This window comes from Raphanus sativus, chromosome 3, assembly GCF_000801105.2.
Source record: "Raphanus sativus cultivar WK10039 chromosome 3, ASM80110v3, whole genome shotgun sequence".
In the NCBI taxonomy this organism is placed as follows: Eukaryota; Viridiplantae; Streptophyta; class Magnoliopsida; order Brassicales; family Brassicaceae; genus Raphanus; species Raphanus sativus.
In genome coordinates, this window is record NC_079513.1 from 16,218,167 (window position 1) to 16,232,809 (window position 14,643).

General features: G+C 37.0%; 5 protein-coding genes across 5 annotated transcripts; 4 read left to right on the forward strand and 1 right to left on the reverse strand.

The window, feature by feature from the left end:
• Nucleotides 1–467: 467 nt before the first annotated feature.
• Nucleotides 468–3,662, forward strand: LOC130510028 (uncharacterized). The gene is made up of 3 exons (XM_057006363.1): nt 468–2,831; nt 2,928–3,459; nt 3,542–3,662. Exons 1-3 carry the CDS (start codon nt 776–778, stop codon nt 3,660–3,662), a joined length of 2,709 nt encoding a protein of 902 aa, XP_056862343.1. The 5' UTR covers nt 468–775.
• Nucleotides 3,663–3,700: 38 nt separating this feature from the next.
• Nucleotides 3,701–4,474, forward strand: LOC130509768 (uncharacterized). The gene is made up of 2 exons (XM_057005957.1): nt 3,701–4,106; nt 4,193–4,474. The coding sequence occupies exons 1-2, from the start codon at nt 3,951–3,953 to the stop codon at nt 4,460–4,462; spliced, it is 426 nt and encodes a 141-aa protein (XP_056861937.1). The 5' UTR covers nt 3,701–3,950; the 3' UTR covers nt 4,463–4,474.
• A 296-nt stretch (nt 4,475–4,770) lies between these two features.
• Nucleotides 4,771–7,363, forward strand: LOC130510029 (uncharacterized). The gene is made up of 6 exons (XM_057006364.1): nt 4,771–5,400; nt 5,900–6,130; nt 6,204–6,333; nt 6,412–6,708; nt 6,791–7,012; nt 7,076–7,363. Coding segments are annotated over exons 1-6 (1,170 nt in total). The 5' UTR covers nt 4,771–5,398.
• A 662-nt stretch (nt 7,364–8,025) lies between these two features.
• On the reverse strand, nt 8,026–8,985 carry LOC108846098 (abscisic acid receptor PYL4). Its single transcript, XM_018619307.2, has one exon. It carries the CDS (start codon nt 8,788–8,790, stop codon nt 8,167–8,169), a length of 624 nt encoding a protein of 207 aa, XP_018474809.1. The 5' UTR covers nt 8,791–8,985; the 3' UTR covers nt 8,026–8,166.
• A 496-nt stretch (nt 8,986–9,481) lies between these two features.
• LOC130510030 (probable fructokinase-1) lies at nt 9,482–9,811 on the forward strand (the record flags this gene model as incomplete). The annotated part of the gene is made up of 1 exon (XM_057006365.1): nt 9,482–9,811. A coding segment is annotated over one exon (330 nt), but the record flags the coding sequence as incomplete, so codon positions are not given.
• Between the last annotated feature and the right edge of the window lie 4,832 nt (nt 9,812–14,643).

Below are 14,643 nucleotides of genomic sequence, written 5' to 3' on the forward strand. Positions count from 1 at the left end.
CGGACGCAACCAATTTCTCATATGTTCATTTTGATTTTTACTCTTGAACTTTAAGCCTAAACGGACGAAACCAATTTGTCATATCATTAGTTTTTATTACCTGTGGCCTGTGGGTGGTGAAAGCCGGATAGGGTTATCAGAATCGGTTCTTTATGGATATAAATAAAAAAATAATCACTACAAGAAAACACGCTGAATTCCGACGGAGGTTCCGACGGACCAAAATCTCGTCGGACAAATTTGACGATTTTCCGACCAATTTCCGACGAAAGCCAAAAATATGAGGTCGTCGGAATTTCGTCGGTATATTCCGACGGAATTCTGACGAACCAGGGTTCGTCGGTATATACCGACGACTATCCGACGATATTCCGATCAACAAATATATCCGTTGCGGTCGTCGGTATTCCGTCGGAATATACCGACGGAATTCTGACGAACTGTTGTTTGTCGGTATATACCGACGACTATCCGACGATATTTCGATCAACAAATATAACCGTTGCGGTCGTCGGTATTCCGTCAGAAAATACCGACGAATTTCTGACGGACTATGTGACCGTTGCCGACAAATCCATATGACCGTTTTATAGCCGTTTGAAATTTGTAAATACCGACGGAATTCCGACGCACTACTTTATGTCCGTCGGAATTCCGTCAGAAAGTCGTCGGAAAGCCGTAACCAATTTTCTATAAATTCAACCCCTCCTCATTTCAACTCTTCACTCCTCATTCTCTCTTCATTCTCTTTGATCATAACAATTCCGTAAAAATCATGTCTTCAGGAGGTTATTATCGTTCATGGATGGATAAACCTCATTTGGATCCCAACACCAAATTGCTTACGGAAGAATACGTTCAAGGGATTAAAGAATTCATGAGGCTTGTTCAACAACAACCAGATGCAAAAAATGGTATGTTAAGATGTCCCTGCTCTAGTTGCAATAATAATAAAGTTATAGAAGAATTTAATGTTTGGACTCATTTGTATATGAAAGGGTTTTCACGTAATTATAAAGTTTGGTATCTTCATGGGGAAACTGGTTATGAATATGGTAGTACTAGCGAACCTCAGCCTATTAGTGAATTTCAGCCGGATATTAGGTTAGAAGAATCTAGAACGGATATAGATTATGGTGTAGGTACTGAGCAGATGGTACATGATCATTATAGAGGGGAAGAACCAAATCCCGAATCTAGGAGATTTTTTGACATGTTGGATGCAGGAAAACAACCTTTGTATCAAAATTGTAGAGATGGTCATTCAGCCTTATCATCTGCAACTAGATTAATGGGTATTAAGACAGACTATAATTTGGCTGAAGAATGTATGGATGCGATTACTGATTTTGTCAAAGGCATTCTACCTGAGGATAATGTTGCACCGGGTTCATACTACGAAGTTCAGAAACTGGTTGCCGGTCTTCAACTACCGTACGAAGTGATAGATGTATGTATTGACAACTGCATGATCTACTGGAGAGCGGATGAGACACGGAATGAATGCAAATTTTGTGGGAAACCTCGTTTCCAGGAGACGAGGGGAAGAGTTCCGATCCCGTTCAAAAGAATGTGGTATTTGCCATTGACGGAAAGATTGAAGAGGTTGTATCAGTGTGAGCGCACAGCAAAAGCAATGAGATGGCATGCAGAGCATTCCACAAATGGTGAGATTAGACATCCTTCAGATGCGAAGGCTTGGAAACATTTCCAGTCAATATATCAAGAATTTGCAGAAGAGAGAAGAAATGTTTATCTTGGATTATCTACTGATGGTTTCAGCCCATTTGGAAAGCATGGAAGACAGTATTCTCTTTGGCCAGTTATTGTGACACCGTACAACCTACCGCCGAGCTTGTGCATGCGACGAGAGTTTTTGTTCCTCTCAATTCTCGTCCCCGGGCCAGAGCATCCTAAAAGATCACTAGATGTGTTTCTTCAACCACTGATATATGAGTTGCAACAACTATGGGCGCATGGTTTTGAGACATACGATGTTTCGTGCAAAGAAAACTTTCATATGCGGGCAGTACTTATGTGGACAATAAGTGACTTTCCAGCATATGGTATGTTATCTGGATGGACAACACATGGGAGACTATCATGTCCATATTGTCAAGATGACACAGCTGCTTTCCAACTAAAGAACGGAAGGAAAACGTGTTGGTTTGACTGTCACAGGCGATTTCTACCACCTGATCATCCATACCGCAGGAGTAGGAATGCATTTACGAAGAACAAGCAGGTGTTTGATGGTCCACCTGTGGAAGTTAGTGGGGAAGATTTGTTGAAGCAGTTTAGGTATTTTGATGCAGAAAGGACGCCAGATGTAGGTGGACATGAAAACATTCGAGTCAGTGCGGTTGGAGAGCTACATAACTGGCACAAAAAGAGTATTTTCTGGGATCTGCCATATTGGGAAAGTCATCTATTGCGGCATAATTTAGATGTCATGCATATTGAGAAGAACTTCTTCGACAATCTGATGAACACAGTCTTTAACATCCAAGGTAAAACGAAGGATAACTTGAAGTCAAGGTTGGATTTAGTCGATATTTGTGATCGTCCTGAACTTCATGTGGATGAGAATGGTACGGCCCCTTTTCCCATTTATCGTCTAGATGGTGCTAGAAAAGAAGAGTTCTTTGATTGGATTACAGATAAAGTGAAATTTCCTGACGGATATGCATCAAATTTGGGGAATTGCGTTGATAGAAGCGAAGGAAAGTTTACTGGCTTGAAGAGTCATGATTGTCATGTAATTATGCAGCGCCTCCTTCCGTTTGCTTTTTCAGCATTATTGCCACGTAATGTTCATGAAGCAATTGCAGGTATCTTATATTTTTACAATTTAATTTATTTTTATATTTAACAATTATGCTTATATAAACTAATACTTATGAAAATTATGTCTTTTATCTATGTAGGGATAAGTGTTTTCTTCCGCGATTTATGCAGCAGAGTAGTGACTGAAGAGGGTATTAATAATTTGAAGACAAACGCACCAGTCAGCATGTGCAACCTCGAGAAGATATTTCCTCCATCATTCTTTGATGTTATGGAACATCTTGTTATTCATCTCGCAAGAGAATTGGAACTTGGTGGTCCTGTGCAGTACAGATGGATGTATATTTTTGAGCGTTATATGCATCATCTGAAGAAAATGGTCAAAAATTTAAGCCGGGTGGAAGGATCTATAGTGGCACAGGTGATCAATGAAGAAACTGCAATCTTTGCTGAAAATTATTTTCCACCAGAAGTGCATACAAAACATCGAAGACCTTCTCGGCACAATGACAGAGGAGAGAGAGCAACATATCATGTTACTGTCCCAAGCATGTTCAAGGAAATAGGACGACTTAGTGGAACATTCACGAAGCGGAGACTTACGGACACTGAGCACGCTCATTTGCAAACATATTTGCTCACCAACTGTGAAGATGTTCTACAATATGAGAGGTAAAAATATTTATTCATTTACATTGTTTTTTTTAATATTCAATAAATTTATTTCATATTGATATAATATTTTTGTATATAGTGTATATATGGCGGAGTTGCGTATGACTCACAGGCATGCAACAGAACTTGAGCTTCAACAACTTAGAGATAATGGATTTGCTGTGTGGCTTCGTAGTTATGTGAGTCATATAAACAAATGAGTAGTTTAATTTTAATATAAACAAATTAACTTTTCACTCATATATGTTTTTAATTTATAGGTGAATGATGGTTTGGCCAGAGGTTTTGTGTTCGATGATTGGATACGCGAATTTGTGCAGGGACCAAACTATGTGGTCAAATCATATCCAAAATTCTGTACGCGAGGATATGCATTCACAAAGAAAGGTCATTCTAAGACAACATATGATGCTGGTGTTTCATCTTCTTCCGGTGACGATGTCTACTACGGCAACATAAAAGAAATATTAGAAATCCAATTTCCTGGAATGGTTGGATTGCGTTGTGTAGTATTCTATTGTGATTGGTATGACACCACCCCAGATAGAGGAGTGAAGATTGATGCGTTTGGTGTTATATCGGTTCATTCGCGGCGGAAACTTCAATATTATGATCCCTTCATTCTTGGTTCGCAAGCTGATCAGGTATGTCAATATATTCATAATTTTTTACCAATATCATTAATTAATGTTATATATTCTACTAATACTTGTAAAATTGATATGTATAGGTGTGCTACATCAGTTACCCTCGGGTGACGTACAGAGACGATCCATGGGTCACAGTAACGCAAATCAACCCAAGAGGACGATTGAATGGAAGTTCTGATGATGATGAACCATTGCAACCAGAGTCTACCAGCAACGCCCAGGCAGTTGAAGATTTGGCAGATGTTGAATTCGTTGAGAATTTTACTGAGTTTGGACTTGATGCTGTTGTACATTCGGAGCCAGAAGCTGAGGTTGGGGAGTTTGATGAAGATTCAGAAGATTCGGATTAGGTTTTTTTTTTTTTTTTTTTTTCTCGGTCCGTCGGAATTCCGTCGGCATATACCGACGGATTACCGACGAACAAGGCCAGTTCGTCGGTAATCCGTCGGTATATACCGACGGAATTCCGACGACATAGGGTTTCATTGATGTTTGTATACTTCCTCGGTAATTCGTCGGTATATTCCGACGACATACCGACGAACTGGTCTAGTTCGTCGGTAATTCGTCGGAATATACCGACGGAATACCGAGGACATGTGTTTCAAAACAATTTCAAACATAAAAATCTATAAATTTGATGCCAAAACTACGAAAATAACACATAATAAGTGCTTAGTATAGTATTAGATCGCAACCATTCAAATATAACAACTCATAAAATAAGTGTTTATGCATATCAATGTTTTTATAACATCTCATCTTAACACTCATATACTTATACAATCATATTCATCTAATCTTACTTCAAAAAATGTTATTGTGTAAAATTGTGTTATAAAAACATTTTTATTGTTAAATATTTATGCAAATACTATATATATTATCAAAGATTAGGATTTTACATTTAGAAACTTGTAATCAACCCCTAAACACTATGTCGTCGGAATTCCCTCGGTAAAGTTCGTCAGTATTCCGTCGGAATATACTGACGAACCCGTGTCCGTCGGAATTTTTGTTCACCCGGGAAAACCAAACCGCGTGAAAATTTTCGCGCACCGCCAATTGGTTTATATTTAATGATTCCGACGGAATACTGACGAACCCGTGTCCGTCGGAATCATCAAATATAATTACCCTTCTTCTTCCTTCTTCGTTATTTCCGCCTCTCTCTCTATCCTCTCCGCCGTTTCTCTCTCTTTCAAGGCGATTCCGGCGGTTTTCGAGCTCCCATCCCCGGCGATTCCTCTACCCACGCTCATATCTCTTCCCCCAAACCCGAAATCATGTAAGAATCATCCTAACCTTTGTTTATTTCAATTTTTTAGGGTTTTGGATGTTAGATCTCCGATTTGAGGTTGTTTGATTGAATGTTTTAGGATTGAATGGATTGTTTAGGATATATAAGTTAGGATTGTTGTTTTAATTTTTTTTCTGGAATTATTTGGTGTTTTTGTTAAAATTCAAAACGTTTTACTATTTTTAAAACGTTTTTTGATTTTTAAAAACGTTTTTCAAGTTTACAGTTTAAACTATGTATTATTTAAAACGTTTTAATTTTTTTTATGATTTTTAGAAACGTTTTTTTGATTTTTAAAAACGTTTTTTGATTTTTAAAAACATTTTTGATTTTTAAAAACATTTTACGATTTTTAAAAATATTTAACAACCTTTTTCAATATTTATAAAAAAAATTATATTTTTTATATTTATATATATATATATATATATAAATCATTTTTTATGTAAAAATCAATTTAATTAATTTGATGTATTAATTTTTTTAGGTCCGAGGAATCACCCCGCCCCGCAGCCCGTCGACGTAGTTCGGTGAGCTCTTCCCGTGCATCGGGATCGTCTCACGAACAAAACTCGTTTCCCGCATATATTCCCGCTCCACCTCCCGCTCCTGCTCAACAGAATCCGGGGGTCATGCCAGTTGAACTATTGGTTCAACAACCGGGTCGAGAGCATCTCCCGGTTCTCCATCCCACCCCACGACGAGGACATAGCACTTGGTTAGTATTTTTTTTATTTGTAGCATTATGTTTTTTTCCATTAATTAACTTGCTAACTTGTATTTTTTTAAAGGTTCACCAAGTCGAGTAATGGCATTAGCAGGAGCATCAACCAGATGATGTATTCCATGCTCCAAATTGGATATACGAAGTGGAGTGAGATCCCTCAAGACGACCAAGAGTTGTGGTTTCGTCAATTTGCGGTACTAACTCTTCATTTTTTAAAATTATTTACATTTTTTTTAATATATCTACTTATTAAAATTATGTGTGTTTTGTAGCAAGAGTTCAACTGGCACCCCGATCACACGGAAACAGTCCGTATTAGATTCAAAGCTAAGGCCATGGACTCTTATACAAAGCAGGTGAACGCGTGGAAGAAAGTTTGGCAGAAGAACAAGAGGCCACGGAACATCAACGGGAGGGTGTTCGAGCAGTTGATAGTTCATTGGCAGAAGGACGAAACTGCAGAGACGTCTTCTAGGAACTCTAAGAACCGGAAGAGTGATCGTGGCGGGAAAGGTATGTATGTGCACAACCTCGGGGCTTGCTCTATGTCTACTAAGGAAGATGAACTTGTAAGTTTTTTTTTAATTTATCTTTATGTTTATTTATATAAATATTTTTTATATTCCTTGGCTAATAATGGCGGTTTTTTAGATCGAAGCAAATGACGGTAATCCCGTTGATCGACTCCAACTCATTAAGGTGGCTCACACTAACAAGACGACGGGTCAAATTCAGGACCTCTTGATCAAAGATGTCGTTGATTTGGTGGAAACTGAAATAGCATCTCAATCTCAGCCTCTCTCTGATGACGGCGATTCAGTGGGAGCTTCAACCAACTTGTCCCGATTGCAAATAAATGAGATGGTTGAAAAGGTAATTTTTTTTATCAATATATTCATTTTATAATGTAGTTTACTAACTTAAAATATTTTGTAGGCTGTTCCTAAAAGGAAAGGAGGCTTTTTAGTTGGATTGGCCCGCCGTGCTTCTTCGTATCCGGCATCTTCTTCGCAGGTTCCGTATGCCGATCCCATGATTCTCGAGGAGCTACATGACAAAGGTGAACGGATTGTGGCATTGGAGGAGCAGAACGCCACTATCCAAGCTGAGAATGCCACTATCCAAGCTGAGAATGCCACTATCCTTGCTGAGTTGGCATCCCAAAAGAAGACCAACGCCGAGATAATGGAGAAGCTAAACCGTTTATTTGCTTCGAGTTCTTAGTTTTTTCTGAATTTTAAAACTTTCTGAATGTTTTTTTTAATATTTCGGTTTGTATGAATTTAAATTCTATAATATTATTAGTTTTCAATTTCAGATTTATTTTAATTAAATTTATAAAATTGCAAAATTTAATTCTATAATAAAAAATATTTAAAAATGCAAAATATAATTATTTTTAAAAAATTTGGAAATACTGACGAACCATGTCCCTCGGAAAATACTGACGAATTGCGGTCCTCGGAAAATACCGACGAACCATGTCCCTCGGAAAATACTGACGAACAAGGTCGTCGGTATTTACCGAGGACAAGGTTCGTCGGTATTTTCCGACGAACCCAGTTCGTCGGTATTTTCCGACAAACCAACGTTCGTCAGTATTTTCCGAGGGACTTGGTTCGTCAGTATTTCCAATTTTCCGATGACCACTGTTGTCGGAGCTGTTATCGGAATGTGGTCAGAAGTTCGTCAGAATAAAGTTTCTCGGTATTCGTCAGAAATTCGTCGGTGTGGCTGACGAAATTCCGACGAAGTTCGAAATTCCGACGAAATGATACCGACGGACAGTTTCGTCAGATATTCGTCAAAATATGTCTATTCCGACGATATTCTGACGAATTCGTCCGTCAGTATCCGCCTGCTTTCTTGTAGTGAATATAAGACTATGATGCATGAGAGATTAATTTACTAATGTATTCGCCTTTTTCACACAATAAGCCGGAAAAACAGATCACACGACGGCTTAAAAACTACAAAAGGACGATGACTCACAAATGAAACTACATATTCAGACAACAAAACACTCATTACATGGACGTCTTCTTCTTCCCTTCCACCGCAGAACTCTCGGCTATTTTAGCAAGAGACTGAAGATTGCACCGAACAATAACATCAACAAAGTCGCAAGTCTCTTCCTTAGTGTTCCCCGGAGGCACATCAACGACATAAGACTCAACAACGACGGTCCCCGAGATCGGAGACGAGTGAAGAGTCGTGACGGACCGGTAGTTCGATAACCGGTGGTCCCCACCAACTACGCTGAAACTAATGACATGACGTTCGTCGTCGAGGATGTCTAAACGCTCGGTGGAGCTACCAGCGGGAAGGCCGGAAACGACGTGGACTTGACGGAGGCTGCCAACGTTTCCATCGTCTCCACCTATGACGTCACAGCTTTTGAGGAAGTGTTTGTAAGCCTGCGGGTTGTCGAAGCGGCGTACGACGGACCATACGGTGGAGATAGGGGCGGAGATCTCTTGGATTACGGCGGAGCAGCACTGGTTAGGGCCAACCTCGTGGGTATGGAAACGAGCTGCTGTTGAGTCGCGTGAGAGAGAAGGGAAACGTTTTTGGAATGAAGCGATCATCGTGGGAACCTGGAGGGAGTCTCCGTTGGATACAGCGGGGGAAGGACGGTGAACGGCGAGCATGTTGATCTACGTTCTTGATGTTTGATATAGTTTCTTTAGAAGCAAAGATGTTGAAGGGAGGAGAAGATGTGAGTATATAAAAGAGGAGCAAAGATCAACCTCACAGCGACTTGAGAAAAAGTTGGGTTGTGTCTTTTGATTTGAGAGAGACAGTTTTTAATGCAGAGTTCATGTGAGTGGTGATAACGAAAAACAAAAGGCAAGTTGATCTTTGTTATTTACATATATGCCCCTGTTTAGTTTTGTTGACTTGAATTCAAGCGATATTTAACATGATACAATCTGTTTTGAAATCTGATACAATTATGTTTTACAGGTCTAGGACGGTTGGATCTGAATAGTGATACATATCTAACTCCATTTAAACTGGGTTTGGTTTTCGGTTTATACTGATCTTATAAATAAATGGATTCACATAAACTCTATCCAGCCATGAAACATGAACATGGTCAGGTGTAGATCTTGTAAGCGGCTTAGAGCACCTCCATTGGGGTCTTTTATGAGGTTCATAGGGAAACCCCTTAGCACTTTTTGAATAAAAAGTAAATATAATAGTCAGTATAGTTAAGAGATGCCCCTTAGATTAGTGTTTTTAGAGGTGAATCCTTAGCGACGTGGCACGATATGAGTGGCTCTTGTTAACCTCTTCCTCTTCTCTCACTACTCCACTCTTCTCTGCATCTCGTAAATTTCTTCCGTCGACTTCGTCCCCACCGAGTTTGGCGTCTCACTCGCCGAAACTCCAGGTTTCCTCAAAGCTCCCGGCAGTGCTCCGGTTAACATCGCCATCGCCGTTTCTCGTCTCGGCAGACGTTCAGCTTTCGTCGGAAAACTCGGCGGCGACAACGAGTTCGGCCACATGTTGGCTGGGATGCTGAGAAAAAACGGCGTTGCTGATGAAGGGATCAACTTCGACGGAGATAGGGAGTTTATGTTTTACCAGAATCCTAGCGTCGATATGCTTCTCCATCCCGATGAACTCAATCTCGAGTTTAATTTTGATTCACCAATGGACCTCTAAATTTTAGAAAGTTCTTAACCCATTTTATTTAATTATTAATCTTTTAAATTAAATGCTATAAACCCCAAAGTGGAGTTTAGGGATGGAGTTGCTCTTATAGTGGTGAAATCAGATTGGAAATTTCACAAAAACATATAAAATTATCGGCTATAACTATACATGTTATATTTTTCATAAGTGTAATAATATAATTAACCAATTTTGAAAATATAGTTTAGAATTTAAGTTTGTTAAGAATCAACATATATTTTTCAAAAGAAAGAGTGTTATAATTTTTTTGAAATTTAAAATATAATCAGTACTGATTTAAAATAAATATATATATTTAATTATAATTTTAGTTACTCTCTGTTTCATATTAAGTGCCGTTGTAGAAAAAAAAATTTCGTTACAAAATAAGTATTTTAAATATTTTATGGCGATTTATGTTATTAATTTATCTCTTTTGCCCTTACACTAATTAAGAAAAAATAAAAGTAATAGAATAATAAGAATTAAACAAGGGTAAAACTGAACATTTAACATTGTTCTAAATTAACTTAAAAAAACCTTGAACAACAAAACCAATTTGAAACGAAAAGAGTACAAGTTTTCCAAATTTTCTATTTAATATTCTAGATGGTTGAATACTATTCTGAAGTAGGGGATAACCGGATACCTACACCTCAAACCCCATATCCATATATATCATATCTGAATAGATTAAAATTCAAGTGTATTCATAACCGTACTGATTGAACAAGTAAATGGAACAAGTTTTTCTGAGAAAAAAATACTGTATTGCTTTCTTTATTATGATATACTGGTATCGTATGCAATTTCAAAGTAAATGTCTCTCGTCCATCTTGCATCACCACTTTTAGACCCATTTTACATCATGTCTTGCACAAAATATATGGAGAGAGTCCGTCAAAGCGTTTGTGAATTGAAGATGATTGAGATGTGGGCAGGGGCATTCCTCATATAGTAGAGATCCTAAACAATTTAGTAATGAATTTTCAAAAAAAATTTTTTTTACAAATTGGGGCCTTTCTCCATATTAATTTTTGTAAAAATTTTGGAGGTCCTAAGCGAATGTTTCACTTCGGTATGCTCAGGACCGCCCCTGGATGTGGGATCAAATTTTTGGTAATCATATCATGTTTCAAACGTTAGTGTGACCACGATGGTTGAGCTTTTGCGTTGTGCACAGCCTAGAGAATCGATGCAGTGACGTATGAGAGGTTCGAATAAATACTTCAATCCACAAAGTCAGCCATCCAGATCATTCACCGGAATTGAGACCAATGCACATAAGTACATAACTAAAGTCAAAACACAGCATTCCCATCTTTCTACATGATGACACATAACTCCATATATTTCTCTAATTTCTATTTTAATGCTGTTTGATTCTGCACACAGACATTATATAACTGTTGGCTGTGAGCATAGGTATATATATGCTCATCAGAACATTCTTATCGTGTTATTTTCACTTCAGTAGAAGATGAAAAAGAAGTAATTGGACTCTTTGAAACGTGATTAAGGCGTTCCTTAACGCTCTTATAATTTTTACAATATTTCACACTTACAGATTCCAGAGTTACAATTGGTTTAAGAGGTAACATAGAAAACGCACACACATCATCTAATATTTATGGATTTCCTTGAAGAACTCTATCCAAGTTTTTGAAATCTATTCAAGGCCCACAAAAACAAAAACAAAATTTTGACCCAAATAGAGGATAGCTTTTTGAATTGTTTTTGTTTTGATAAAGGTTTTTCTTATATATATATAAAGGAATACATTTTTTTAATAAAGAAAATTACATGGTACAGACCAATATTTAATCTCTGGAGCTATATATAATAAAAGCTTTTCGAATTGTTTAATCTCTGGAGCTATATATAATATATTAATTATTTTGACCCAAAACCAATATTTATTCATTTTTTTTTTTGAAAACTTACCAATATTTATTCATACTAATCGCTTTCTTCAAGCTACCTCAAATTTAATCCATTGATGTATATGTATATATGAATTGTTTTGCTAAATCAATACCCGTTGTTGTAGATGATGAACTCTTATCCTACGTTCCCCAATATTCTAGTCGGAAGCGAATATTCCCGATTCACGTATGAGCTACGTAACCATCAAAATATATGACAAAACGTCCAGAACAAATACTAATTAGGGAAATTTGGACACATGACTATAGTACAATTAGAATTGAGACGGTAACTATAGTGAACGGAGTGCTACGATATTCTTTATATAATATGTATAATGACAAAAATTATCCTTTATTCCTGTTTATTCTCACTCTCACTTGATCTTTGTTTTTTTCTTTCTTTTATTCAATGATTATTTACAAGTTATATGAAATTCAGTGAGTACGTTACACGACATATAATTATCATATCCACCAAGTATCTGAGTTTTTCTTCATATCTTTGTTTGAGTTTACAATTTTGCTACTATCCAATATATATGATTAAGAAGCAGAGGATGCGTAGAACTAGTGGAGAAGATGAACAGTATACACTTCGTCGAACTATACTATTTGATAAATATAGAATAGTACTCCACGATGTGTACAATTACATCATCTCTATGTCTTGTCTTCCAGCAATGTCGCCAATCATTGTTTCCTCACCTATTCCCACCGTCCCTTCTTCTTCTCCAATTCTTGTGGGTATTTTTTCTCCTACTTCATCAACTCCGACTACACCTCCATCATCCCTTTGCTAATGGTGTATCCTTTTACACTGCACGACTCTACTATTTAATGATTATAGTATAGTATGTCTCATCTTCTCCTCTACTTTTTATGGTGGTTTTTTATTAATCCTTCAAATTTATTGACAATGCCATTAGTTTCTTCACAAATCGGAAATCCTCCTCCTTTAGGTTTAGAGTTTATGGTTTGGGTTTAGGGTAATTGGTTTGGATATATGGTTTGGGTTTAGGGTTTGGGTTTAGGGTATATGGTTTGGGTTTAGGGTTTGGGTTTAGGGTATATGGTTTGGGTTTAGGGTTTAGTATTTGGGTTTAGAGCTATTGTAGATGATGAACTGTATACACGTCGTCGAACTATACTATTTGATAAACATAGAATAGTACACAACGATGTGTACTGTTACATCATCTCTATGTCTTGTCTTTCAGCAATGTCGCCAATCATTGTTTCATCACCTTTTCCCACCGTCTCTTCTTTTTCTCCAATTCTTATGGGTATTTTTTTCTTCTACTTCATCACCTCCATCATCTCTTTGCTAATGGTGTATCTTCTTATACTGCAAGACTCTACTATTTAATAATTACAGTATAGTGTGGCTCATCTTCTCTTCTACTTCTTATGGTGATTTTTTACTAATCCCTCAAATTTATTGACAATACCACTAGTTTCTTCACAAATCGGAAATCCTCTTCCTTTGGGTTTATGGTTTGGGTTTAGGATTTAGGGTATATGGTTTGGGTTTAGGGTTTAGGGTTTAGGGTATATGGTTTGGGCTTAGGGTTTAGGGTTTGAGTTTAGGGTATATGGTTGGGGTTTAGGGTTTAGGGTTTGGGTTTATAGCTAGTGTAGAAGATGAACTATACACTTCGTCGAACTATGCTATTTGATAAACATAGGATAGTACACAACGATGTGTATTGTTACATCATCTCTATATCTTGTCTTCCAGCAATGTCGCCAATCATTGTTTCATCACCTATTTCCACTGTCTTTTCTTTTTCTCCAATTCTTGTGGGTATTTTTTCTCCTACTTCATCACTTCCATCATCCATTTGCTAATGATGTATCCTCTTACACTGGACGACTCTACTATTTAATGATTGTAGTATAGTATGTCTCATTTTCTCCTCTACTTCTTATGGTGGTTTTTTACTAATCCTTCAAATATATTGATAATGCCACTAGCTTCTTCACAAATTGGAAATCCTCTTCCTTTGGATTTATGGTTTATGGTTTGGGTTTAGGATTTAGGGTATATAGTTTGGGTTTAGGGTTTAGGGTATATGGTTTGGGTTTATGGTATATGGTTTGGATTTAGGGTTTAGGGTATATGGTTGGGTTTAGGATATATGGTTGGGTTTATGGGTTAAAGTATGTAGATTTATGTTTATTTGTTTGTCTTTATGATATTTAGTATTTAGTCTCTCCCTCCTTCCCTCCCTTCCTTATTTCATCATGTTTCTCTTGCACTAGTGGAAGATGTTAATGTGTTTCATTCTATTGTAAAATCGAATAATATAAATATAAGTGTAAACTAACCAAATATCTAATTTTTTATAATATTGGTATGTATTTGTTTTCTATACTATTTTTAAAATAGTATAGTATAGTATATAGTTAGTTAATTTTGCACAATGCGGCAAACAGACGGTCACGCGCGTAGAAGGAGATTCTTGTCCACTTTTGTGGTAAAAAGACACACTTCTCCATAAAAGTCATACATGGTTACTTTCTTGATTTTTTTGCTTATTATGAATATAGGGCAAATTGACCCTACTAATTATCAGTGATATTAAAGAACTAGTTATGTGAACAAATTATCCGTCTCTAGGCCTTTTCCTTCTTATGGATTCTTTTAGGCAGCTTCTAAAAAAGAAAAAAATAAGAAAAAAAAGAAAACCTAGGAATATAATGTGGAAAACGATCTACTTCTGTTTTTTATACAAATAAAGATCTTCTGTTTTTATACAAACTCACCAACTCATTTCAAATATAGACGGGAGGATGCCTCAGTTGAGATTAAGATTAATTTAAAGTTTTCAGCCACTGACAATCTTGAAATTTCGGTTAAAGATAATACAAAACCATACCGTACTCTTCCCTTCG

Bases quoted from the DNA above. Each gene is read 5' to 3' on its own strand.
- LOC130510028 (XM_057006363.1), top strand. From the start codon at position 776: ATGTCTTCAGGAGGTTATTATCGTTCATGGATGGATAAACCTCATTTG. The intron at 2,832-2,927 runs GTATCTTATATT...TTATCTATGTAG, and splicing joins TGTTCATGAAGCAATTGCAG to GGATAAGTGTTTTCTTCCGC. The intron at 3,460-3,541 runs GTAAAAATATTT...TTTTGTATATAG, and splicing joins GATGTTCTACAATATGAGAG to TGTATATATGGCGGAGTTGC.
- LOC130509768 (XM_057005957.1), top strand. From the start codon at position 3,951: ATGGTTGGATTGCGTTGTGTAGTATTCTATTGTGATTGGTATGACACC. The intron at 4,107-4,192 runs GTATGTCAATAT...TGATATGTATAG, and splicing joins TTGGTTCGCAAGCTGATCAG to GTGTGCTACATCAGTTACCC.
- LOC130510029 (XM_057006364.1), top strand. The intron at 6,709-6,790 runs GTAAGTTTTTTT...GCGGTTTTTTAG, and splicing joins CTACTAAGGAAGATGAACTT to ATCGAAGCAAATGACGGTAA. The intron at 7,013-7,075 runs GTAATTTTTTTT...AATATTTTGTAG, and splicing joins TAAATGAGATGGTTGAAAAG to GCTGTTCCTAAAAGGAAAGG.
- LOC108846098 (XM_018619307.2), bottom strand. From the start codon at position 8,790: ATGCTCGCCGTTCACCGTCCTTCCCCCGCTGTATCCAACGGAGACTCC.